This window comes from Dipteris shenzhenensis, chromosome 11, assembly GCF_047967505.1.
Source record: "Dipteris shenzhenensis isolate YYH24624 ecotype China chromosome 11, Dip_SZ_1.0, whole genome shotgun sequence".
NCBI classification, from domain to species: Eukaryota; Viridiplantae; Streptophyta; class Polypodiopsida; order Gleicheniales; family Dipteridaceae; genus Dipteris; species Dipteris shenzhenensis.
The window spans coordinates 55,609,574-55,636,332 of NC_141606.1; the positions used below are offsets into that span (position 1 = coordinate 55,609,574).

The 26,759-nt window shown below is 44.9% G+C and overlaps 1 protein-coding gene across 2 annotated transcripts in view; it reads left to right on the top strand.

Annotated features, from left to right (window-relative positions):
* The first annotated feature begins 623 nt into the window (after positions 1-623).
* Positions 624-26,759, top strand: part of LOC147897208 (NEDD8-activating enzyme E1 regulatory subunit AXL-like) — a 102,802-nt gene continuing 76,666 nt past the window's right edge. For both annotated transcript variants that reach the window (XM_087381272.1, XM_087381273.1), the window contains exons 1-7: positions 624-787; positions 1,090-1,262; positions 1,361-1,524; positions 16,865-16,975; positions 17,138-17,217; positions 23,210-23,360; positions 23,480-23,573. In XM_087381272.1, the coding sequence (XP_087237398.1) occupies positions 750-787; positions 1,090-1,262; positions 1,361-1,524; positions 16,865-16,975; positions 17,138-17,217; positions 23,210-23,360; positions 23,480-23,573 (811 nt within the window). In that variant the 5' untranslated portion in view covers positions 624-749. The remainder of the gene's footprint in view (positions 788-1,089; positions 1,263-1,360; positions 1,525-16,864; positions 16,976-17,137; positions 17,218-23,209; positions 23,361-23,479; positions 23,574-26,759) is intronic.

Here is a 26,759-nt window from a genome sequence, read left to right on the forward strand (position 1 = left end):
TCCATAGTTAACACATTAAGTGCAATTTTTGTGTTTTTTTTTTGGGTGTAATATAAAATGAACAAAGTAGATATGTAGAAATTTAAAAGACCGCGTCCTAGTCGTAACAAAAAAAGTGTAGTTTTTGAAGTGTATAAGATTAATTCAAATGTTATATATATATATATATATGTATGTATGTATGCATGTATGTATGTATATGTATTGATAATAATATTTACTCATTATTCAATATAATTTGATAATTATATGTATTCATTATTCAATATATTTTGAGTGTGTTACTTGAATATATATATATATATATATATATAAATAATTGTATTTACTCATTATTCAATATCTATTTATGAGTTGAACTTCTAAACAAGCGTGGATGAGGGCACTGCCTCCTAGTATAGTGGTAAAGCAAGTGCTTTTGGATGCAAAAACGGAAGCAAAGGATTTTTGGGCTATTAATAGGCAATTTTTGTAGCATGATCTCCATAAACCTAACCGAGTTAATGTTTTTAAAATTAGATGTGGAAATTCACAAAAGAGTTTCAATTGTGCTAAATAAACATGAATACTCTTATTTTCATGAAACTGCAAGAAAGCAAACCACGTCATTAGTGGACCTACAATCATGTTGCCTTTTATAGGGGAAGGGTCTGATCGATTTGCAAGTTCAGTATCGGGCCGTGGGCTGATCATGGACGCAATGGAAGCACTCCAACTGTAAGCATTCCGCACCTGCATCGCCATTCACTATGGCTGCTCGCAACAACAAATACGATCGTCAACTCAGGTGCCCCTTTGTCCCATGCTTCTCTTTCCTCGATCGTCTGCGCTTTCGTCCCCCGTCAGCTAAATGACTAGTGCTTCATCTTCCTGAGGATTTTCTCAAATTCTCTCTAACCCTTTTGAATTTACAGATTAGAATTATAAGGCTGTTTGCCATTTCCAAATGATATGGTTTGCACTTGTGTGAACTCCACTTCGGTCTGCGGAGTTTTTTTGCAAGTTAAGCTACAGACTACGTAGCCTGATGCTTCTTTGGATGACTCGAGGTCAAAACTTTGCGTTATGATGAAGTACTTTCTTTTACAGAATTTGGGGTGACCAAGGCCAGTCGGCACTAGAGCAAGCAAGCATCTGTCTACTCAACTGCGGACCGACAGGAGCTGAAGCTTTGAAAAATCTTGTACTGGGTGGTGTTGGAAGCTTCACAATTGTCGATGCTTCTAAAGTGGAGGCAAAAGATCTGGGAAACAACTTTCTTGGCATGTTTTTGTCTCAGTTTGTGGTTTTTGTTCAGAAATAATTTTGAGGCTTGTGGTCACGGATGTTCATCTTTTACTGGTTGCATATATTTCTGCAGTCGACTGGGAAAGCAGTGGGCTTTCAAAAGCCAAGACAGTTAGTGCATTGTTGCAAGAACTCAATGACACTGTGAAGGCCAAGTTTGTGGAAGAGTCGCCCGAATCTTTGCTGGAGGCAAATCCTGCATTTTTCTCTCAGTTTACTATTGTGATAGCAACTCAGGTATCGATTGTTGAAACATGAGTACCCTGTATAACTTGTTATGAAGTCATAAATGTTTGGAGCTCAAGCAAAAGCTCAGCCCTAACATTTTGTCAAATTTTTACATGCGTTAAGAATTACTAATGTGTTTTAAGCAGCCAAAGGGTGTAGGCATCAATCAGAATAAAATGTATGAGTACTTATACGGGTGAGCCTAAATGCTTTTCTCGCAACCAACTGCATGACCATGTAAAGATCTGCTCAAATCAAATATCCATGGACGGTGATAAAAGAAATTCCAACTATTCCGTGCTCATACATTTAATGGGTATGTTAACAAAGGGCAAGGGCAGCGATATGCTAACAAAGGGCAGCCATATAAAGATGTCTGTTAGTTCTGCTCAAACCACATATCTGTGGACAGTTATACAAAAAATGCCAACCATTCCACGCTCGTGCATTTAAGGGTATATTAACAAAGGGCGGCGATATACTTTGCGTTAAGAATTACTAATGTGTTTTAAGCACCCAAACGGTGTAGGGATCGATCAGAATAAAATGTATGAGTACTTATACGGGTCAGCCTAAATGCTTTTCTTGCAACCAAATGCATGACCGTGTAAAGATCTACTCAAATCACATATCCATGGACAGTGATAAAAGAGATGTCTGTTAGTTCTGCTCAAACCACATATCCGTGGACAGTTACACAAAGAAATGCCAACCATTCCACGCTCGTGCATTTAAGGGATATATTAACAAAGGGCGGCGATACACTTTAGATCATGATGAGGTGGGAAGGCACTTGTGTCCACGTGGCTGAACTGAAAACTCTTCAAGCTGGTGTGTGGAGGCTGCCCGTGTTGGGGGACAGGCTGCTTCTGGATGGCCCCATGCGGGCTGCATTGACCTGGCCACGCTGTGGCAGTACAGCTTTTGCTGCTTCTGTCTCAGGCTGGGTGTTGTAACCATACAGCTGCATGGCAGCCTACGTGTCTGCCTATGTTCTTGGCAGCCCTTGGCTGCCCCATATGCACACTTTCATGTTTATGGAGTGTACATGTCTATGCACACTTATACCCAGCCCTATGCTTTTACCCTCCAAGGTCCTCATGAACAGAGGCTGATGGACTGGGTAGCTGAAGCTACAGTCCTCTTTTTTTAAAGGGTGTTGGAAACCACGTTTCAAGGGTACATATTCTATCATGCCCCCAACTGTTGGAATACCTTGGGGGGCTAGCTTTTATAGAGCTGCTAATAGTGACTAGTGTCACGAGGACGTGAAAAGTGATGTAAAGTATCTTCGTAACTCAACCTACGCTTAACTCGGGGTTAACCATGGTTAAGTGTTGTAATGGTTTGGCGGTGAGGGACTGGCTAGAGGAAGTGCACACTTCCTAGAAGCTCCTAGGGGCAAAGTCTAGGTGCACCACTAGGTCGTAGGGGCAAGGCAAAGGCTTTAAAAGAGGGGTCTAAAAGTTGGGCTCAAGGACAACCAACGTTGTCCTTGGTATGGGGGTTAGGACTTTAATGAAGGGAAAAATGGCAAGGAGGAGGTGCCATTTGTCATGCATGTGCATGCATGTCCTTCCCCCACCTTCCATCTCTCTCCCCTCACTCTCCCAGAGGTGTTGGACGTTTTCAGTTATTCTTGTGAAGTTTTTGAGTTGTTTGAGTTGTTTCAAGCCTATTTTCAGCCGTTTTAAGCCTGTTTTGGCTATTCCAAGGTTAGTATACACTTCTAGGAAGTGCCAGAAGTCATTTCTAAACTTTCTGAAAATTTTCATAGGGACTGTATGGACGTTCGTACAGACGTGTGCAGCGGCGTCCAACAGGTGCCCAGGGTTGTCTTTTCCTGTGCTGGACCTTTCTGCACGTGTTTCTTGCTGCGTGGTGGCTTCTGGAGCTGTTCAAGACCAGTGCAAGCTGTAGGAGAAACTTTACCTGTTGCTTTTGGCACCCTCTCTTAGGCATAGATCCCGAGGCGGTCATTTCAGGGCAGATCTGTGGACCATCTTTCCTCTACAGCTCTTTCTTGTTCACCCTCCGCTCTCTACCTTCATTTCTCTCTTCTCCTGATCGCTGAAAGACACCTTCCTGGGAAGAGCTTGGACAGAGGATAGGTGCGGGGAAGAAGCTTGCCCCTCTGCCACAGACAGCGGGAGTTGGTTCCAGGTTCTGTTTTTCGTTGTTCTTTCTTGCTTTGTAGCTTTTTGCAGTGCATGCGTGTTGTTTGCAGTTCTTTCAGGACTCCTATAGGTTCTAGCAAGCATCCAGAGGCAAGGGTGATCCTGTGGAAGGCCTAAGGACAGTGTGGATACATGTGATAGCCTTGAGCTCAGTTTGCCAGTGGTTTGGATGCTTGAATGCCTCTAAGTTGGGTCAGATCAGAAGTGAATGCCTGAGTATGCCTTGCCAGTGGGAATTCTAGTGGTGCACTTGGATTAGATGCCTTGAAGACAAGTAGAGGATTTGCAGAGGGGAACAGTGCAGGGTTGAACCCCTGTTGTAAAATCCATTCAGAAGCATTAAATAAATACCGTAAGGGGTGCCAAGGCATTTGGGGCATTCTAGTCTCACCTTTGTTGTTGTTGAAGCTTGTTTCTAAGTTGTGCTAAGTGATTGAAGTGACTGAAGCTTGCATTGTGGCCATTTATGAAGTTTATGATTGAGTAGAAGAAGGTCACTGCCCTTTTGTTTATCGAAGGCCGGTTTCAGTGGTTTCATTGCCGGGATATTCACCATCTTCCTACAGAGGTGAGCCTTGGTAGTGTTGGGTGAAGGACACCTTCAGTGCAATTGTTGCTATAGCCATCAATCTTAGCAAGCATGTCACACCGTGAGAGGTCATTGACCATTTCAGAGCAGGAAGGGCATGACGAAGACAGAGCATCAGAGAGCTTTGAAGAGGAGCATAGTATTAGCGGGGGTGATGACCAGCAGGGCAGTGGGACACATCCAGTTTCTCCTGAGCATGCCACGGAGGACTCATAGGATGAGGTAGATGAGGCAGAGGAGCTTGATCCCAATGCACTTTTTCAGCTACGAATGCAAAGTGTAGCGGGAGCCCTATCGCAGTTGCAACATGCTGTCACGGAGATTATGCAAGCTCCTTTATCTATGGTTGCTTCCCCTGGAAGTAAAAAGTCAGCTCAGAAGAAACATAAGAAGCATAAGAAGACTCCTAGGCATGTTTCTTTCAGTGGACAGCCGTCAGAGATACCCTCGATCACCCTTGTAGCGGGTAATGCCAATAACTTTCATTCAGTCAATCAGGGACAGCAAGCCCTTCCTCAGCCCATGATGCATCCAGGATATTTCGGAGGGGGATTAGTTTTTCAGGCAATGGTGGCACCATCCGCAGAGGCACCCTGAAATGCAGAATTTCCAGCAACCTATGATGGGTGAATGCCCCCTGCAAATGCCAATATGATGTGCTCAAACATTGGGATGCAGCCTGGAATGCAGATAGGAATGCTTGGGTCTATGGGCAATACTTGGAATATGTCACAGATGCAGGGAGTGGGACTTGGAATGCCAAACCCCACCATGGATACGGCTGAAATCGTTTAGAATGCGGGAGCAGTGATGCCCCCACCGTTTTTACAGCGCCCCGTCTATAACAATCTCACCCCTAAAGGCATATTGAAAGATTACAAAGAGGGAGAGGCAACTGTCAAGTTTGAGACTTTTAATGGGATGCAGGACAGATTGAAGGCTTTGACATTCGTGCAACAGTTTGATGCTGCCTACTCAGGTGGACACTTCATAGAATCCTCCAAAGTCCGAAAGGCAGCCACCTTTTTGAAGGGCAATGCGCTCCAATGGTGGACCAACCTCCTCTTGCAAGGCAGAGCACCTGGTCTTCTCAGCAGCATGGCTCACTACCACTTTTGAGGTGGATATCATGACCGCCTGGTACAAGTTGGATGGTGCAAATTGCAGAAATTTGGAGGACTACAATAAGAAGTTTTGGGAAGCTCTACTGCCAGCGAATTCTTACAGACATGTGCCGCTGTCCGAGCAAATTGAAAGATATTGCTGCGGGTTGCCAAAGGAGATTTGCCCTTCACCTTCGGAGTGCCGACAGAAACTCAGTACGAAGACTTTGTATAAATGGATGCTCAAGTATGTGTGGGTGTGTGGATTTGTATGTGTGAGAGCATACTTTTATACTATGGTCTACACCCACTGTTAGGCGCTGATGACGTCAGTGGGGATGTCATAGTAGCTAGTCCGTGCTATGCGTGATGGAGTTTATGGTTTTTAATCTTATGAGTGACTCTCGTGAGATTGAAATTGCACTATGTTGTGTTTTTAGAGGATGAGTTTGGGAATGTTACTGGATTCATCTAGGTATATGCTTCCGTCGTATTAGCGGACATGCGAATTTCACCTTGTGAAGTTTTCGTCCAAGTTGCGGCCTGCTGGTATTGCAATAATTCTTTCTATCTTAAATGGTTGTTTTTCCTTGTGTTGTTAAGGCTATGTGCTAGTTTTCATGCTTGATTTTCAAGGATTAAAGACAAAAAACGAGATTTTGTGAAAGATACTATGGTCTACACCCACTGTTGGGCGCTGATGATGTCAGTGGGGATGTCATAGTAGCTAGTCCCTGCTATGCGTGATGGAGTTTATGGTTTTCAATCTTATGAGTGACTCTCGTGAGATTGAAACTGCACTATGTTGTGTTTTTAGAGGTGTTTTTAGAGGATGAGTTTGGGAATGTTCATGGATTCATCTAGGTATATGCTTCTGTCGTATTAGCGGACGTGCAAATTTCACCTTGTGAAGTTTTCGTCCAAGTTGCAGCTTGCTGGTATTGCGATAATTCTTTGTATCTTAAATGGTGCGTTGCCCTATCAGCTAGATTTAGATTTAGATGCTTGTTTGGGAGAGACTAAAATAAAATCGTTTAGACTTCACAAGCAGTTGTAGCTTGAATGAAGAGATTTGGACTACTTTTTGATTAGCCTTCTCCTTTAGTGCTAGCCTTCGTCATGGCTGAGTTTGCTTTTCACCTCCGGAGTGCTGACAGAAACTCAGTACGAAGACTTTGTATAAATGGATGCTCAAGTATGTGTGGGTGTGTGGATTTGTATGTGTGAGAGCATACTTTTATACTATGGTCTACACCCACTGTTGGGCGCTGATGATGTCAGTGGGGATGTCATAGTAGCTAGTCCGTGCTATGCGTGATGGAGTTTATGGTTTTCAATCTTATGAGTGACTCTCGTGAGATTGAAACTACACTATGTTGTGTTTTTAGAGGATGAGTTTGGGAATGTTCCTGGATTCATCTAGGTATATGCTTTTGCCGTATTAGCGGACATGCAAATTTCACCTTGTGAAGTTTTCGTCCAAGTTGCGGCCCGCTGGTATTGCGATAATTCTTTCTATCTTAAATGGTGCGTTGCCCTATCAGCTAGATTTAGATTTAGATGCTCGTTTGGGAGAGACTAAAATCTGCAAAAGGAGTAAATTCTACTGCCAATATGCTCAAATGTGACTCAAACTGAGTCCAAAAAGCCTGCAAAGCTCTCAAATTGCTCTTCTTCTGCAAAATTGCAATCCAATTGCAAAAGCCCCAATTTCTTACCACAAATTGCAACCAGAAGAGGGCAGATTGACTAAAAGCCCCAACTGCTGCAAAAATTGCAATGCAAGTCCAAAATCCCCAAACTCTTGACAAATCTGCAATCTGCTTGCCATACTTGTCCAAGAATGTACAGAAGCCCCAGTTTTTTGTCCCAAAAAATGCAATGTGCCTGCTAAATGTTACTTGTTGCAAAAATAGAAGTACCTACACCTTGTGTCTGTTGGTGGTTGTACGGATAGTAGCGCAGTACGGATGTACGGACTAACTGCTTGCTGTTGGAACGGGAGTTGCTTGCGCAACTTTGTACGGATGTACGGTCATCCTTCCTGTGTAGTACGGGCACGTATGGACGGTAGTACGTCGAACAACTTTGAAGCTATGTAGTACCAAGCAGCCAACAGGTTGTGTGTACGGCCAAATGGCTCACAACACGGACGAGTAGTAGGTACGGATAGTCGGCGCAAATCTGTACGGACGAAATGTGCAGGTTGTACGGAAGCAGGTACGGACATTGCAGGTTTGGACTTGCACAGTACGGACATCGTACATTGTACAGACGGTGACGTGAATGCAGGGCTGTACGGGACTGGGTAGAGTTGTACGGACGGAAGAAGTATGACGCTCCAAGCTTCTACTGCAGGTATGTATGAACATATGATTGATAGGTGCAGGGTGTACGGCACCTCGAGGCTAGAGCTGGAGCTGGAGCTACGTGAGCTTGGGAGCTGAAGTCGAAGATGTGGGAGCTGGTCCACAAGGCAGGAGCTCAGGATCTAAGAGCACTCTCACACACGGACAATGACAGGAGCTCGGGGAGAGAAGCAGATGCTCTGATACCAAAGAGAAAGAGAGAGCAAAAGAGACTGAGTGCTGAACGTAAGTTGCAATAGATAAGATTAACAACATACAAAGCAGGGAAAGGTTTTGTCTAAGTGACAAAACCTTATCCTTCACTAACCGTAGTTAGTGAACTAACTAGGGTTAGGGGGAAAAACCTCTAAAGAGGGAAAAGTGCCCCTAACACATTGGTCACTGCCTAGAATATAATAATAATTCTAACATATGATGGGATATGGACCGTTATTTGCAGATTCAGTAAGCAGGCTCACTTCATTTCCGTAAGGAAGAAAATTACAGCATACCAGATGGCGAGACTCTTTATGTCTCATGTGTTTAATCATCACGGGATGCCTCGATCAATTGTCAGTGATAGAGACTTGCGGATGACAAGTCTTTTCTAGAGAGGTATCTTTGAGAATATGGGTACCACGCTGAATTTCTCACCCTCTTTCCATCCTGAATCTAATGGGCAGTCCGAAGAAGCCGATTCCACTGCCCTTGATCTTCTAAAATGCTATGTTTCGGATCAGCAATCGAAATGGGAGCAATTTTTGCCACTTGTTGAGTTTGTGTATAACAACACTGTACACTCATCCACAGGAAAATCTCCCTTTGAAATTGTGGCAGGAGAACGGAAGGTACCTCCCATTCTGCATACGAAAAATAGGATCTTTGAAGCGGACAGATTTGTGGAAAGTTCGGATGTTGCTTACCAGAAGGTCAAAACAGCTTTCCAGAAAAGCCAAGAGAAGCACAAACGGGCAGCCGATAAGCATCGCCGCGAGTTACTCTTGAAAGAGGGTGATTGGGTGCTGCTGCATTTTGAAAAAGCATGACTCAGGAAGATGAAAGGCAAGATGGAAGTGTACACAAAGCTGAAGATGCGGTATTATGGTCCTTTTCAGGTTTTTGAATGCATTAATGATGTAGCTTACAGGCTGAAGCTACCTGCCACATGGACCATACACAATGCCTTTCATGTGAGTTTATTGAAGCCTTTCCAGGGTGATGTGCTTGCTGACCTGCTACATGAGGATCAGCCCGAGGTGGAAGAGTTGGATGAAATCTTGGTTTTGGAACAGATTTTGGCACATATGGAAAGAAAAGTGAAAGGTAGAGTTTCCTGTCGCCACCTGTTGAAGATCAAGAATTATCCTACACTGGATGCGAGGTGGATGGAGGAGGGTGACCTGGCAGAGTCACCTCAGATTTTGCAGCTCTACCTTGACGTGCTACAGCTTGCGTCCACTGCGGTGCAGGCTCCTACAGGTTAAGCAAAGCAGAGATTTGGAGCATTGCCTGGTGCTCAAGAGGAGGGTAGCACATCCCCTTCCTTGATTCAGATTGCTCATGTATCCGGAGATCGCTTGGTGGCACCGATTGTCTCACCCGAGATGCTGCTTGTTGACAGTATTTTTGCCGTGAGGTCTCCATGATGGGTGCTCGCGACACTCGACACAGAGGATGCATTGATGTATGGATGGACTCTCGAGCTCTCCTAGCCCATATTATCATGCAGGTTGTATCTTACAGATGATGTATATTCTGGTATGGGCTATATTTGCCTATTTGCACCTTTTTAGCAGCAACCTAGGTAGTTTGCTGTTTTAAGAGGAGGGTATGTCACGAGTACGAGAAAAGTGATGTAAAGTATCTTCGTAACTCAACCTACGCTTAACCCGAGGTCAACCATGGTTAAGTGTTGTAATGGTTTGGCGGTGAGGGATTGGCTAGAGGAAGTGCACACTTCTTAGAAGTTCCTAGGGGCAAAGTCTAGGTGCACCACTAGGTCCTAGGGGCAAGGCAAAGGCTTTAAAAGAGCGGTCTAAAAGTTGGGCCCAAGGACAACCAACGTTGTCCTTGGTATGGGAGTTAGGACTTTAATGAAGGGGCAAATGGCAAGGAGGAGGTGCCATTTGTCATGCATGTGTATGACCTTCCATCTCTCTCCCCTTACTCTCCCAGAGGTGTTGGACGTTTTCAGTTGTTCTTGTGCAGTTTTTGAGCTGTTTGAGCTGTTTCAAGCCTGTTTTCAGCCGTTTTAAGCCTGTTTTGGCTGTTTCAAGGCTACTATGCACTTCAAGGAAGTGCAGAAGTCATTTTTGAACTTTTTGAAAATTTTCGTACGGACTATATGGGAATCCGTACGGACGTGTGCAGCTGCCTCCAGCAGGTGCCCAGGGTTATCTTTTCCTGGGCTGGACCTTTCTGCACGCGTTTTTGGCTGCTTGGTGGCTTCTGGAGCTGTTCTGATTCAGTGCAGGCTATAGTAGAAACTTTCCTTGCTGTTGGCACCCATCCTGAGTGAATGTGGTAGGTGGATCTGGGTGTACCTGGTGGGATGGTGAAACTCTCTGTTGAAATGTGCAAGCAGTGGTTCCGATAGAAACTGAGCTTCATAGGGAGCTCTGCTTGTGCTAGCCAGGTCCCGAATGTGTGTAGCTGTAGGAGATCCTCTCGTATGATTGGGTTGAATTCGTTGCCCCGGAACGGGACAAATGCTGTACTGGAAGGGTGGCAGCCTGTCTATATGAAAACCTAATCTCTTAAACCACCTGTATGTGTGCACGTACTAACATCTCTCATCATCTTGAGTTGCTAATGCCATAGAAGATGCTAGTGCCAACCAAGGTAGCTTGGGTTGCCTTGTGGTATATGAACCATACGCGGGCACACGGTAGAGGTAAATGATAGTCTGGAATGCCGCATCTAATTGCAGTGGATGTCCCAAACTTAGCTTGAATGATCTGATGAGGGACAGATGGCTTGCACGTATCATCCGTGAGAGTAGGAGAACTTGTAATCCCTCCACTCGAGTCCACTTTGTGACAGAGAGGTCTAGTCCCCAACATGTGCTACCATACATGCCCGCAGGTCGGACCAAGGAGTCGAAAAGAACCTTGGTCCGCGGGTCCTGAAATTGTGAATGGAAGCATTGTCTTTCCGATCGGGCTAGGGAGGCGTAACCTCTACTCAGGCGTGCTTGCATCGCCGGTCTCATCGTGAAGATAGGTCCAAAAAACAGAACCCCCAAGTATGTGTATGATGAAACGATCTCAACTGGTGTCCTGTCAAAAGTAAAACGCTCTCTGTGTATAGCCGCCTTGGAGGTATTGAAGATCATAACATTGGTTTTACCCAGGTTGATCTTTTTTTTGGGCAAAAAAAGACTTCTTTTAAGTATTAAAGAAAACCGTTAGAGCAAGCTCCATACGGGAATACGGGATACACCATGCAATGCATGAAAAGCTCGAGCCAAAAAGAAAGGATTGGGGCTGATAAAGCCTGCCTGTCCATCTGCTCTGAGTCCCTGCATCTCTGCATAGCGACTGACCTCCATATCTACTGAAAAGCATATATCTTGGACATGAAGCAACCATGAGATCCCCTTACTTGGGGATAGGTGTGATAGTGTTGAGGGTCCAAGTGCGTGGGAAACCAAGACAAACTACTTCATTAAATAGGTTTGCAAGGATGGGGGCTAGGATATCAATCCCGTATGCAACAAACTTGACACATAATCTCTCATGATCCTTTGCTCGGCCATTATGTAGTTTCATGACCGCATCTTTGATGCCCCCCTTAGAGAGAAGAGCGCAAGAGGTAGGTTGTGGTATGTGCGAGAGATTAGTGTGGGCTGGTTGGGGATGTCATAAAGTGCGTGGGCGTAGTTGAGTGTCTGTGAGTGGTGAGGGGGACCGCCATTCAAGAAACCGTTGCCAAAAGTAGTTGGAATTCTTACTGAAAAGAATGTTCAGTAATTCGTCCTCGTTTTAGCGAACTAGATGACGGTACTCACGTAACATGTCTGGTTCACTCGGTAGGCCATGTTGGGATTCGAATCGAAGTTGTCGGTGAAGAGCCTTATACTCGTTATCATACCACCTATTACACGGCACGAACCCTAACGTGTGGTGTGCGGAAAGACATGAACGGCTGCTTCGTGCAGTGACCGGCTAATCAATGCGGCTCGATCCTCTAGGAGGGGTATGTGGTCAATATAGGTGAGTAGAGTGTAGAGTCGTGCAGAGTATATGGGTGAGAGGCTGTGGTCAAAGTGTATGTCGTGATAGGTAGTGTAGGTGGGTGGTGTGGTGAGTGGTGAAGCGAGGCGGGGAGTGGTGATATTGAAGAGGAGAGAGAGAGAGAGAGAGAGAGAGAGAGAGAGAGAGAGAGAGAGAGAGAACGTCCACAAAAAGCCTCGCGGGCCTATGGGACAAAGGGACACCAAAGAGAAAAACTCATACAAGCCACAAGGCGCTGAGGCAAAGGGCGCGCTAAGGCCCTTTGCTGAGTACTGTGCTGAAATAAAAAGAGCTCACTGGCTCAAACATAAACAAGTACGAAAATAAATAAATATATCATATCATATCATGTGCTATTTGCTATCGGGAGCAAGTTGAGAAGTGGAATTGGACTGGAAACTCAGAAACCGAAACCGGGCATTGTGGTGGCTTGTCTATGAGTGGTGAAAGTGTCTCTAATCTGAGTCTGTTTGGCTATCTCATACTGTGGCATCGGAGGGGGTGTGGTCTCTGAACCTGCTGAGCTATGTTCAGAGTGACACCTCGTCTCGGGCGGTCCCCTTTGAGGAAAGCTGTGATTGGGCGAACCTCAATCGAGTGTGCTCTTGACGGTCTCCGTGTCGTGGGTGGCCTCTGCAGTCGTCTCTCGGTAATCCAAGCTGCCTGCATAGCAGCTAGCTCCTCCTCCACCTCACTGTGTCCTGGAGCTCACTCGAATGCATAAAAATCTGTCACGTGCCGCTATCTATGGTCAGCCTCTGCATCCTGTGGTGTGATCACGTCGTGCTGCTCTCTGATCTGTCGTAGCAAGGTCTCCCTGTGTCGGCGCATCTCAAGCAGGTAAGCCCAATGCAAACCTGGTCATGGAAATGGATCAAGCGTGATAGTGGGCCGAAGCCACTCTCGTCCTGATAGAGGTAGTGGTATTGTCCCCGGATCTCGTAGTAGGTTGGGCAAGTGCAAAGAAAGTGTTCGTCTTTCTCAACCACTCCCAATGTGCATAGCGTGCAGGTCCGCTCTCTGGGTATACGCAGTGCTGTCCCTGTCTCAATCCTCAGCTGATGGGATGAAACTTGTATCTGCCTAATAGCGATCCTCAGTGCATGTGAGACTCTTCTGTCCTCGAGATATAGGGGTCTGATGATGAATCCATCCTCTGAGACATTCAGGAAATTGTCACAGTAGAATTGTGTCTTGGTGGGGAGCTCCTGATCTCCCCCCCAAGCTCGAGACGTATGGAGCTGGAGAAGATCTAACCGTATGATACGGTTAATCTCATCTTGCGGGATTGACTCCGGGGGTGTATCCAAACTATACTGAAAGGGGGGGAGCTTGTCCATTTGAATCCCGTGTCTGGCAAACCATGTGGATATACGTGCATACCATGTGTCTGCCCCACCACAGAGCCAGCCTCAGTAGTCTCCAATGGGGCAAGTCCCCGACTCTATGGATGAAAGTCACTGTCTGAAAGATGGCATAAATTTGTAGTGGTGTCATGGCGAACTCTGCTTGTATTATCTCATGGGGGATTGAGGACTTGCTCCGAATCATCCTAGATCCCATGGTAACCTGTAACCGCTCAAATGTCTTCCACCTTGCTATCGGTAGATCACATCCCCAAAAAGGTGTTGCATACATGACAATCGGTCACACTAGTGTATCGAAAAGCCAACACTTCGTCGGTGGATCTTGGAAGTGTGCCTGGAAACACCGCCTCTCTAATCGGGCCAGAGCACCCCGTCCAAACGTGCTTGGGCTGCATGTGTCAAGGGGGTGTGGGGGGAGCTCTCCCTCTGGTTGGCGTGGTGGTGGCGATATGGAAGGTCAAGTATGAGTGATCAGCTCCGAGTTGGGGGGGGGTATGGCGAAGTCGTGTATCCGTGAGATAAAGTCTAGTGGGCCTAGTAGATAGTCCACTGTACTAGATCCACCACCATGTGGGAAGCAAGTGAGTCTTCTAGAAGATGGCCATCTGTGAAGGCCATTAAAGATGATGAGGTCGTGGATTGCCCCTAGCTCAAGCAGATGTCGTCCATACCCTCACCTGTGGGGTATTTGCAGAATGCCTTAGTATCCCAAGCTGAGCTGCATCTAGTTCCGGGACTATGTGTGGGTCTCTGTCATCATCTGAGAAGTCAAGTAGGCCCACCTGTCTATTTCCTGTCTGTGCATTGAAGTCCCCCAGTAGGAGAGTGTCTCCTTGTTTGGAAAACTCCGTGATGTCATCATGGATCGTCTCATATGGACTGTGTCCATCTGTAGTGATCTCTCGTGCATAGGATGACGTGTTTGGAGGAAAGTAGCATACTGCAATGAAGATAGGCCGAGCGTCTGGGAGCTGAACTCGTATCCACATGTGTCGTGCATGCTCGTCTCTCCGAACAATCGATATGAGTGGTCTCAATTGTGATCTAAAAAGGACAGCCACTCCACCGGAGCCACAAACTCCGCTATCTCTTCTCAACTCTCTTCTGTGAGCTGATTCCCATGCATGTCCAGTCATTGTGGGCAGCCCTCGCTCTGGACTCTCGTGTGTCTCAGTGTAGTAAATCACATCTCTATCGTTATACGTCTCCAAGAAGCCCCTGGGTCATACCATAATGTGCCATTACAATTCCATACTGCTATTTTCAGTCCGATATGTGCACACATCCTATGAGCTTGACACCGTCACAATTCTCCCTCTTCCTTCTCTTCCTTCTCTTCTTTATCCTCCTTATCTCCTCTTTCTCGAAGAATCACCCTACCATCCCTATATACAGCCCATTTCCCTGCTTCCCTATCATACCTTCCCTGCGATGTTCCTGTTGTAAGAGTGTGAGGTCGTCATCCAGGTAGATCCTTGTTCCCTTCAAAGTCGCCCTCGTGCTCATGAGGGTCTTTCTGTCCATGGCTGTCCGGAATTTCAGCACTAGTGGCTTTGAGGGTGCCTCAGGTTTACCCACCCTCCAGGCTGTCTCAGAAGTGAGATTGACTCCCATTTGGTGAACAGTATTTTGGCATCTTCCATCGGAAGCCCCCTCACTAAGACCTTTAATGCTTTGCTGGTCCTCCTTTTTTCCTCCTCAAGTGCTTCGGAGATAAATTCTTTTTTGGGGGCTGTTGTACCCTTTTTGACCACATCCTTCCATTCCAACATCTTAGCTTCCCCTTTGCTCATTTGTTGTTTAAGCTCAGCATGTGTGCCTTGCATTGTTTCCTGCATGGTGGCAATGTCCTTCCTGAGAGTGGCATTTTCTGTTTTCAGCTCCCCCATCGCTTTGCAATTTCCTTCCGGGGGTGCTTTCATGTCCTTTATTTGCTGCAATTCAATCTCCAAAGCATGTGCCCTGTCCTGGAGCTTGTTTTTCTCGCATATCCATTCACCCTTTTCATTCTCCCATTCCTCCTTTTTGACCCTTTCTTTCCTCCATTCCTCCTGCATTTTCCCTCCATGCTTTTTCACTTTAGCTAGTGTTTTATCTACATTTGCCTTCTCTGCAAGGAGGGCCACATTAGTAGATTCCAAGCTATCGATTCTGTCAATCAATGCAAGGCATATCTTTTGGAGGCTGCTGAGGACATTGGACGTAATGTTTGGAGTGGTCCCTGCTGTGTAAGCTGTCATGGCATTTTCAAGTGGTTGTTTCCCCCAAATGTCCTCCACACATGCTCGTGTAGGCATTGTGCAATGTAAGTATCTACCCTTGTTGGCTGAGACAGGTATGATACCTCTCGAAGGAGAGGCATTGTGCCAATTCATGGCATACCTCAGCAAAGTTGGAAAGATGGACGCCAATAGGATACCACACAAAGCAATGGAAGCTACGTGAAGCGCTGGATGGCACAAAGAGGGGCTGAAATGGATGGAATTATGGGGCATAACCGCTGCTGAGATCCCCGAAGATGCATTGGAAATTAGGGAGCTAGTGATGCAGAGAATGCTACAGCAGCTATGGCAAGAACCGAGGGCAAAAATGCAGTTTTATAAGCAGGAAATCAATCCGATGGACAGCTATGGAATGCAGATATACCTTGGGGAAGACATATCAATATTCAAAAGACATTTAATCTGCAAAATCAGAACCAGCTCACATGATCTCGAGGTGGAGAGGGGAAGATGGGCAAGACCCAGGGTACCAAGAGAGGAAAGAGTACGTAAAATCTGCCTCGCAGGAGAAGTAGAAAATGAGCAACATGTACTCCTAACATGTTGAGCATCTGCGCAAATCAGAGAATGTTATATGGGCAACAGAAGCAACCTGAAATCCCTACTGGAGTGGCTAGCCAAAGAGCTAGGCAACTACATAAAGGAAATTTTAGAATATTGCAACAAAGTGCTTGGTCTAGCACACATGCTAGCACAAGAAGTACTCATTGCATAGCACATTTATGCTTTTATTTATGATATTTTCTTTCAATGGATGTAAACAATCACTACTTGTTGATAGTGATCACTGTCCCATAGATCCTGAAGGGTCTCACGAGGACGTTAATACAATCATATCATATCATATCATATTTGTTGAACTGGAAAATGCAGTTATATATATATATAGAGAGAGAGAGAGAGAGAGAGGGAGAGAGAGAGAGAGAGAGAGAGAGAGAGGCGGGGGGCTACTTCTTGCTTGCAAAAGACCTGAATTGCCTATTCAACAAGGTCCAGTGTAATGCATGTTATACTTGAGGGAGAGCTTAAATACTTCTCCCAATCATTTAAGAAAAACACAACAAAATGTAAAATACAACTCTGCTAGTGTGTGTTGCAATGTAAGTCAGCTAGGCTGAAGGACGCAGATGCATGCACGCGCATAAATAAATATAAACTTGTCTTTAGTGATTTATATATGTGTTTTGTTGTATGCTTAAAAGGACTGAAAGCTGGATTTCCTTTTTGTTGAAAAAACCTTGTGTACAGATGAGAGAAGCTTCCCTTTTGAAGCTTGATACAATTTGCAGGAACCAGAACGTGATACTCTTGATTGCCCGATCCTATGGTTTGACAGGGCTTGTTCGCATTAGCCTAAAGGTGGGATTTTTGAAGTAAGCACAGTTTATTTGACAATGTTTTGCATTTATTTGCTTAAGGTCAGGTTAGGAGCCCTTCGTTTTTTGGGTTGCAAAGACATGCCAGGAATCTTGGAGTCAAAAAATCGAATTTTGGAAAATGATAAAAATTCTGTTGTTGCAGGAACATTGTGTGGTTGAATCAAAGCCGGATAATGCGCTAGATGATCTCAGATTGCATAAACCATGGGACAAGTGTAAGAGGTAGTGGGGTCGATGCTCTTATTGTTTCCTTTTTGTGGAATAGTAGGGTTGAGCAAGCATTTGGCCTCATATTTATTTGCGTCATTGGTAGAAGTTTGCTTTTTGTGTTCTAGCTGTTAGAGTAGTATAAAAGCCTTATCACAAACACTTGTACATTTTGGTAGTAAAAGGGATTAGACACTTCATCAAGGAAGAACGAGGTGGTTGGTGGGATCTACATAATGAGACTTCCATACATGTGGCATAAATATATCTTACAAGTAGAAAGAGTGACATCAAAAGTAAATTTTCCTCAAGTTTGAACAACCTAATTTATTTTGAGATATATCAAGTGGGTTGGACCTTTGGGGCTTCTTGTGTAATAGGCAAGCTAATAAGTTTTTGTAGCTGCAGTACCTAATCTGATCTTTGCCTTCTTGTGTGATGACCGAAACTGAAACATGTGTATGCTATAAAGGCGCTCAGTCAAATGAGATGTTCCAATACACACGTGGATTGATTGTAATAATTCTGGCAACCAGAGAAAGTTCCTCTTTCCAAGAACGTACTAAACATATTGTGTCACGGAGTACTCCCATTGTTACGAGGTTAGGGTAACTTAACACACATGATGCACATGCATCAGGGTCAAGCCCAAGTGGCAGTGACAACTGGCTACCTCGTCAGCCGATCGCAGCTCCCTACACAGCAGATTTGGCATGATTTGGGGCCTCAAAAGGGCAGCAAAATGCATAGAGAGTGAGCTAGGGGAGGCACCTTTTATGGGCAGCCTCAAACCCCTCCTGGTCGGCCCCTAGGGCTGGGCAAACAGCCCGACCAGCCCAGCCGATTGGAGTTCATGCTGGTTGGAACGGGTCTTTCTTGTTAGCACTTAGCCTTGAGCCTTGTACGCTAGTTAGGACATTTTCTCCTAGTCTTGGTCAACCAATCGACTTTGGGGTCATATAGTGGCCACACTCGTACTTTCTTCATTCTCCATTTGCAAGTACGTCATGTACTCCATTTAGATGCTCGTTTGGGAGAGACTGTTTAGACTGCACAAGCAGTTGTAGCTTGAATGAAGAGATTTTGGACTACTTTTTGATTAGCCTTCTCCTTTAGTGCTAGCCTTCGTCATGGCTGAGTCTGCCCTTCACATCCGGAGTGCCGACAGAAACTCAGTACGAAGACTTTGTATAAATGGATGCTCAAGTATGTGTGGGTGTGTAAATTTGTACGTGTGAGAGCATATTTTTATACTATGGTCTACGCCCACTGTTGGGCGCTGATGACGTCAGTGGCGATGTCATAGTAGCTAGTCCCTCCTATGCATGGAGTTTATGGTTTTCAATCTTATGAGTGACTATCGTGAGATTGAAACTGCACTATGTTGTGTTTTTACAGGATGAGTTTGGGAATGTTCTTGGATTCATCTAGGTATATACTTCGTGTTCTCTCAGCTTGTTGTTTCTCCCTTCATTCCATCTCCATTCCATTGCTCCCTGCACCCAATGGTGGTATCAGAGCAGCTTCTGGATGTCGCCTGCTCTCCCCTTGTGCACATTTGTAGCAATTTGCTGTGGGCTCTCTTCCAAGCAATCTCGAATAGCCTCATTGCTTAAGCAACCTATGGCAGCTTAGCCCCATGACCAAAGGCAACAAATCATCGACAACCACTTCAGTCGTCAGCTTTAGCTCAAGCGGCCTTACGATGCTGCAACGTCAATCTTCTTGTACGTTGTCCGTACATATTTCTGCTGTACCTGCTTAGCCTGTGCAATCCATGTGTCAACGTTTGTAGGGTGACTATGTCAACATTGCTACAATTTGCTGAAGTTTCCCATATGACCATTGCTCCTACCATTCGCCGTACAATTGTACAATCGTGGCAATCACCGTACAATCTTTGACCGTACGTGCAATCGTCTGTACAATTTGCATGTGTAGTTTTTTACTGTACTTTTTTACATTTGACCGTACCACGTACGATTCTCATATGGTGGTCTAGGGGAAGAGTTTCTAGCCTCACCATTAGAGCAAAAATCCTCAAAGAAAATCAAGGTAAATCTTGGCTCAGTTGATGGTGTCCTGAGGATGTGTAGGACCTGCTAGCCAGAGAGTAACATCTTACAGATATCAAACATCCACATAAAATATAACAATTATGCAAGAAGACCTGAGAAGAGATTTCACACCAAACCAAAATTGGAATTCTATTGAAGCCTCACACAAAAGAAGTAACACAGGTTCTGCAGACTATTTTATGCCAGTAACAAAAGTCGGTACACAGTCGAAGTAAAACTGCAAAAGTACTCCAACACAGTTGGCATAGTAGTCAAGGAGTTTCGAAACGGCAAGTTTCACAACGGGTTTCGGGGTTTCGGAAACGTGTTCAAGGCGAGCCCGAAACGTCCATACAAACTTTTTTCCCCCCCCAAAAAAAATAATTTTATATTATTATCACCAGAACTCCAATACTTGAAAAAAACTCATGAAACATAGTGCATAGACATTTGATTTGGCTATCAGTGGTCGTGGATGATGCTTACAGATATCAAACATCCCCGTAAAATATAACAGAGAAGAGATTTCACACCAAACCAAAATTTCAGTACACACTGGAGTAAAATTGCATAAAATGATGAAGTACTCTAACACAGTTTCCAATTGGATATATGAAGGTAGAGTAGCCGTGACACAGATCCAAAGCTTGCTCTATGCAAGACAACAGTTGAGGCGACACATGCCTTCACACAGTCGTGATCAGTGAGAGCATTGTCGCCCTGCTCTCAAGCTTATGTAAACGTCGAGGAGGAGCCACGAATCGACTCCACCAGCTAGCTTGCCCATTCGCCATAGACTCAACCCATAAGGGTTGGTGCTAGCAGCTCACCTTCCAGCTGTAGGCTCATTCGAGCCACCCCTGAGGTAGAGGTCTAAATCACCTGGAGAGAGCTATTAGAATTGTGTGCTCTGGGGTGTAAACCTTGTAGGTGATGACATTCCTAGGTTGAATGCAACACGTGGTGTCAGAGCTTGCAATGGTGCATGCAATTGTGAACGTGCCTATCAGCAGCGTGGGTTTTCTGGCCTTTTGCCTTGAGTACTTGTCATTCTCCCTGTGGGTTTGAGAGCTCTCCATGAGAGTTGGAAGGTGTGACTGGTTATGGAGCTGACGTGGATACCCCACTAGGGTCTAGGGTTGACTAGACCTGGTTGGGGGTTGTTACATCTGAGCTTGTATATCTTTTGGGAGAAAAGGTTGGTGATCCTCATCATCTTGTATGTTGACGATCTCATTTTGACACGCAGCCACATTGTCCACATTACCGAGACAAAGCTGCTTTGTCGTGATGACAGATGTAGGTCTACTCCATTTCTTCTTGGGTTTGGAGATTTGGCATACTGAGAGGGGGCTCTCGGTCTTACAACAGCAGTATGCTCATGAGCTGGTAGCGGCCTTTAAAATGGAGAATTGTAAAGCTTAAACCCATCTCCTCTCCCATGGATCATAACCCTTAAGTTGTCCCAGCATCATCTCAAGGAGCAGGTGGACGACACGACGTACAAGAAACTTGTGGGTTGATCTACTCTTTAACATGAGGGTGGACCTCAGCCTTCCAGCGGGCTTCTAAGCTCCTTTATGCAGAAACCACAGAAGACATATCAGGTATGCAGATTCTCGGTATCTACAGGGTACGAGGGATTGTGGACTGTTTTATGTTAGAGGTATAGGAGTACAGCCTAGGATCCGGTTACAAGGATGGAGTGATTGCAATTGGGGGGGAGATCTGGATACACGGAGACCGACAACCGGCTATTGCTTTACCCTCGGTTCAGCAGCCATTACGTGGAGCAGTAAGAAGAACTAGGCTTCGTGTTCAGCAACTTGCGAGGTGGTTTGGCTTTGGATGCTATTGAGAGAGATCCGACCGTCATCAAGTGCGACAATTAGAGTTGTATAGCAATTGCAAGTAATCCGGTGTTCCATGCCCGGACCAAGCACATTGAGATATAGTACCACTTTGTCCGTAAAAAGATCCTTGATCGGAATATCTTCCTAGCCTTCTGTTCGACGAAGGACAACGCAGTGGACCTGTTTACCGATCCCCTACCACAAGTGTTGCTCAGTGAATGTTCCAGCTCCCTTGGGTTGATCTGACATCGAGGAGCTGAGAGTGGGTATTAGAGGGAGACATCTACTTATGTACAGTAGTGAGTGAGGCTTGCTATGTGTGTGCGCTTGCCTAGAGAGAGGCATAGGATATTCATCCTTTCTCAGTGTAAGTCACAGGTAGGGTTCCCTGCCAGAGTACGGGCTTCGCGGGCCAGTTTGGAGGCTCTTAAAGGGCCACATTTGGCCGCTTCACAAGCCGGGGTTGGGGCCCACGCTTGGCCACTCAACTAGGTTGGGTAACCCCGACCATCTTGTGTGTCGGGTTAGTCCGACGAGCAGGTCAGTCAGTCATCTGCATAAGAAGGCTGACCAGGAAGGGGGGCTTCCCCTATAAAAAGGTCCCATCCTTGCCCTCATGTTGTATCACACTATGAACGCTTTTCTCAGCATTATCAGTAGATTGTTTTCCACGACTCCTATGTCAATTTCTATCACTACGGGTGATGGTAATGCTGTTGATTCTTCATCTTCCAGCACTACTTCTCTTTTGCCTCCAGCTCAGGAACAATCCAAAATGGGATGGAAGAGATGCACATGCTCAATTGACCTCTTTGTATCAGAACCGCAATGAAGCAAGAGTTGCATATTTTGAGACAGCAGCTGGATGCCTTAAGAAAGCAATGATAGTGGTGCTTCTAAGCACATAACTTTATGCAAAGAGTTGCCTATGTGAAAGTGCAGTGAAATACTAAACCTGTGATGGAGGTCTAGCCTCAACACCTTAATAATACTCCACAAATTCTTGGCTACCAACACATGATGTATCATGTAGGACCACATGGGGTAGTGGTGCCATCTAAATTGTCTTCAAGGGCAAGCATTTGAAAAAGTCTTTGTTTTCCATTACAATTGAGGCAAAATGCACACATTCCCAAATTATCTCACTGATCCAAGCTCAAAGTCAACTGCATGCACAGTAACTAACTGCAAATGTGTGCTGCCCACACAATAGTGCACTGTATGGAGCAGAAATAAAACCCCAAGGCACGAGGGCCTCATACAAAGAGCAAATCGAGCAGAAGCCCCAGATTATGCAAGGCAGAATGTAACAAAATGTTGACCAGGACTCTGAAAAGGCAGCCAAAGTGAACTTGCAGTTCTTTTGTCAAAGAACTATCAAAGATTTGCCCTGCAGAAGGGAATTTTCACCAAAATCTGATGGAAATCGCTGCTAAACAGCAATGAAGTACTTCCGTGGAAGCTCTAGTTGCACTAAAACTGAATCATTCAATCAAAAAACAGCAGCAACAGGCCGTGATCCACTATATGCAATGGTCAAAGGTGCATGGCTTTCAGCCCAAGAATCTGGTCTTCTATGCAAGGACTAGGATTTGGAACTGCATTTTCAAATTTCTGGAAGGATATGTAGAGTGAGGTGATTTAAATGTTGGGTTGTCTTGCTGAGGATAATCTTGCAGATGTGGTTATCGAAGAGTTTACAATTGGTGAATTTGTAAAGTTTAGAAAGTCTCTAGAATTAAAAAGGATAACGTGAGACAATCTCATCAAGTTGTCAGCATCGATCAGAGCTTAGTCACAATAAGTGCTAGTGAGGCTATTTGCTTTAGCCCTCTGTGTTTACTTTTTAACCTCCGGCATGAGGAGTATGTCAGTATTGGGGTTTCCACTAGGGTTCAGTGAATAACTCCCATTTTAGGATTTCAGGATGACACGTGGCTTGTTTTGTATTGCACTATCTCCTCTCAGTTTGCATGGCTCAATCTCAGCTATACACCATTTAGCGATAGCAGCTTTGGTTTTGCTATATTATTTAAGTTTTTATTGTGAGAGTAATGTGTTTGAGTGGCTTGATTAAATTCGGCACTATTTGAACAGGTTTGTGGATGAGTTTGACGTGGAAATAGATGATCCCTTAATACACAAGCACATACCCTTTGCAGTTCTCTTGATCAAGGCAACGGAAGACTGGCGCAAAAATCATGGTGGCTCATTGCCCTCAACAAGCAAAGAGAGGCAGGAGTTCAAGGTAGATGTATATCCATTCTTCTTGTATCTCTCCATAACTCAACGTGGTTTCATTTTTTCCGAATGTGAGTTTTTTTGTTTCAAATTGTATCTGCTTTTTAATTGTTTTACTTCATTTAGGCATTTCTTTCTTCAACAAGGCGCTCGGAAGACGAGGATAATTACAAAGAGGCTTTGGCTTCAGCATATAAAGTCTGGTCTCCACCAAGAATGAGTATGGATTGCCTCTGGAGTCTTGTCAAAATGCACGGTTTACAAACTGAATGTGTGGTATTGTAATTTGGCTTGCCAAATCTTAATGAGTGAGTGCTCTCTCAGTATAGTTTTTCTTTGAACACAAAACAGTTAAGGCAAAGGAGATTTTGTGCCCCTTTGTATTTTCAAAACTGAATGTGTGGTATTGTAATTTGGCTTGCCAAATCTTAATGAGTGAGTGATCTCTAAGTATAGTTTTTCTTTGAACACAAAACAGTTAAGGCAAATGAGATTTTGTGTCCCTTTGTCTTTTCCTTTTGAAAGGCTTGAAATGCCAGGAAAAGTGAGCTTCCCCTAGAAAACAAAATGCTTTTGCACACATCTGTGTGACTGAAGTGAAGTGTGAAATATTTAAACATCCATTTGAAGAAGTTGATACACATTCTACTCACTTTTGAAGAAAGAAAGTTTTTAATTGATCAGCATGTGGTCTCATAAAGCTCCAAGAGGCCAGATGGACTCAGAGACCTTTTGAGAGTGTTCATTTTTAATGTAGATAGTACAAATGAAAGCTTGCTGTTTAGGAAACATAATAGTTCAGAGCATGTGTGCGAGTGTCTGTCATATGCAGGCAGACATTTGCACTGCACATGCTGTATCTTTCGGAATATAGGATTTTTTTGGAGGAATAGTAAACGCTGAAGTATGATTTGTATTCAAATTGACCAAGATATCTGAGATCAAGAAACATACTCAGACCATGGGTGGCAATGAAGTTCCATTCAGATTAGGCATCGGTTCCTTAGCGGTGTATCTTGTGGACAAGTCTTGAAAACTATGATGGATATGTGTGTCTTGAAATATAAGGAGACACATAAGAGTCCAGATTAAGGTAATCGAGACCAATGAAAATACTTGTTATGTAACATGCACTAGGCTTACTAGTTACAGTCATGTCCGTTTCCTAAACCCAAACCCCCCCCCCCCCCGCGCGGTCGGCACCCCACGAAATTGAGTAAATATAAACAGCAATCCCTGAGGCCCTGAAATGAAAAATGTGCTAGCTGAACTGCAGCCTGCCTCTTAGGGTCTCAGCTCACTGCCTAGAGTATCCTGGAACAAGGCACCAACAGCTAGGGGGGGTATAGAACCAATGGTTACCTTGATCCGTGAGAATATAAAAGATACCTGCAGGCTAAGCCTTACAGAAATGGTCATGCCTTTCGGCAGTCTTCCTAAAGTCCTCTCGTACCCCCTCTTAGATTGCACATAGCCACGAGGGTGTCTGCCGGTCAGGTCTATGCGTGGACAAGAGACTGAGATAGGTGTCCTGAGTCAAGAATCTCTTGAAATGCCAGGCGTAACATGGTGACCGGATGCTCCCAAAAAGTGCAGAAGAAATTTGGGGAGAGACCATCATCCCCAATGCGTTTCTGTATTTGGAGGGCCTCAAGAAGCTTCCCCATGGGTGAAGGGGTCTCTAGGTGAGAGCCTGAGCCTCAAGGCCTACGCCTGCGTTTTTGTATTGCTTCTTATGTTGTCCAAAGAGCCCACCCATCTTGCAGCCAAGCATCCTCTGTGAGCCGCTGGGGGAGATCTAAAACAATGGGGGAGTGAACGTACATCGTGGGGCCTACCAAAATGCATGTGCCCCTTCGCCCCCCCCCCCCCCCGTCATGACAAGAGAAATCACTAATCTGTGATTAGTAGACATTATATATTATACGCCAATGGTGTAACATGTATATGTATTTATGATGGACACCGACCGATTTGTTATGGCGGTGGATCATCTCAGTAGATAGGACTAGTCGAGCTGGAGCCACTGCTTTAGACGGCATTGAATTTGGACATGTGATACTTATTCTATTAATAAAAATGTGCACACACGTGTCTAGGTCCTAGGGGCAATAGGAAGGGAAGGGTGCATTGGCAAGAATTGCAAAGTGGGCAGCGAAACGCTGTGCAGAGTTCCTCTATTCCAAGAGATTTGCCTGATACTTCGGACGGCCCTTCAGATGTAAGTTGCAACGGATATCGCAATCATCAGTCGCTGTCTTTCATCATCACGTCCCAATAATCTTCATTTATGGGACGCTCTGATGCTTTGAATAATTTGAGGAAAGCCACTTAGACGTCTTTAGGTTGGCCTTGGTAATCTCTAAGGATTGTTATGCTTTTGGCGTCGATTTTTGGATCAGTTGTATGAACTGCTGAAGAGGAACGCGGATTCCCCTTCATTTTTGGAAAGGCTGAAGGAGCTTCATACCGACGGATCTTCAATCGGGTCAAATATCAAAGGTTCGCTCCACCTTAAAGTATATATTGCCATTGTACTTCATTGTGCTTCCTACATTATAAGTGTTTGGGTAGACTCGGCCTTTTGGCAAGCATCATGAACTCAGATGGTGAAAATAAACTGCTCCCACACAGCTCCTACAAACTTGACTCTAAGAGTGAAAAACGAATTACAAGAAGAAAAACTAAGGGGTGGAGCCAACTAAGCAGACATCCAGACTCAAGATTGATGTATGAGACCATAAAGAAAAGGAGAGAGATTAAGCATCAAGATTCACTGCGATTTCTCGTGGAAGGATGCATGGAGCAAATCATATTAGTCTAAAAGAGGCCATGGAAGATCACTACCAAGGAGCCGGTCAGTCATCTATCTACCTATGTGTCTGGTCTTGTGTATGATGTTTGGGGGAGTAGGGCCTCTGAGCAACTGAGGAGATCAGAAATAATCTCGATGGAGAATAGCCCTGGTGAAGGCTAGCATCCTTGAGGGATGATATCAATGATAGGACGCTGCTGATGTTTAGCTTGGGTAGCGTGCCCATGCTCTGCTCTGCTCCTCTAGAAATAATCGCTTCCTAGCAGGTGCCAATGTAGTGACATCGTCTCTCTCTCCAAGTCAGAGAGTAGGGAGAATATATTTTTGGTCCTCGTGTGTGTCAACGTGTTGGCGAGCGTGTCATGCCGTATTCGCTGGGTCTTTGTTGCATTGTCTCCCCCATGTTCGTTGGTCTAATGAAAGAAGTATGTGATCGTCCTTTGGTGTGCTCCATCAAGATGCTGTGATCTCGTCTCTGTACTATGGATGGTCGATGTCTGCGTTGCTTGGCCTTGTGTAAGAAAATCATGACATGTCTTTGATTGAGGTCGGCTACGAGAGCTGATAGTGGTCCAAATCTGTCCTTAATAG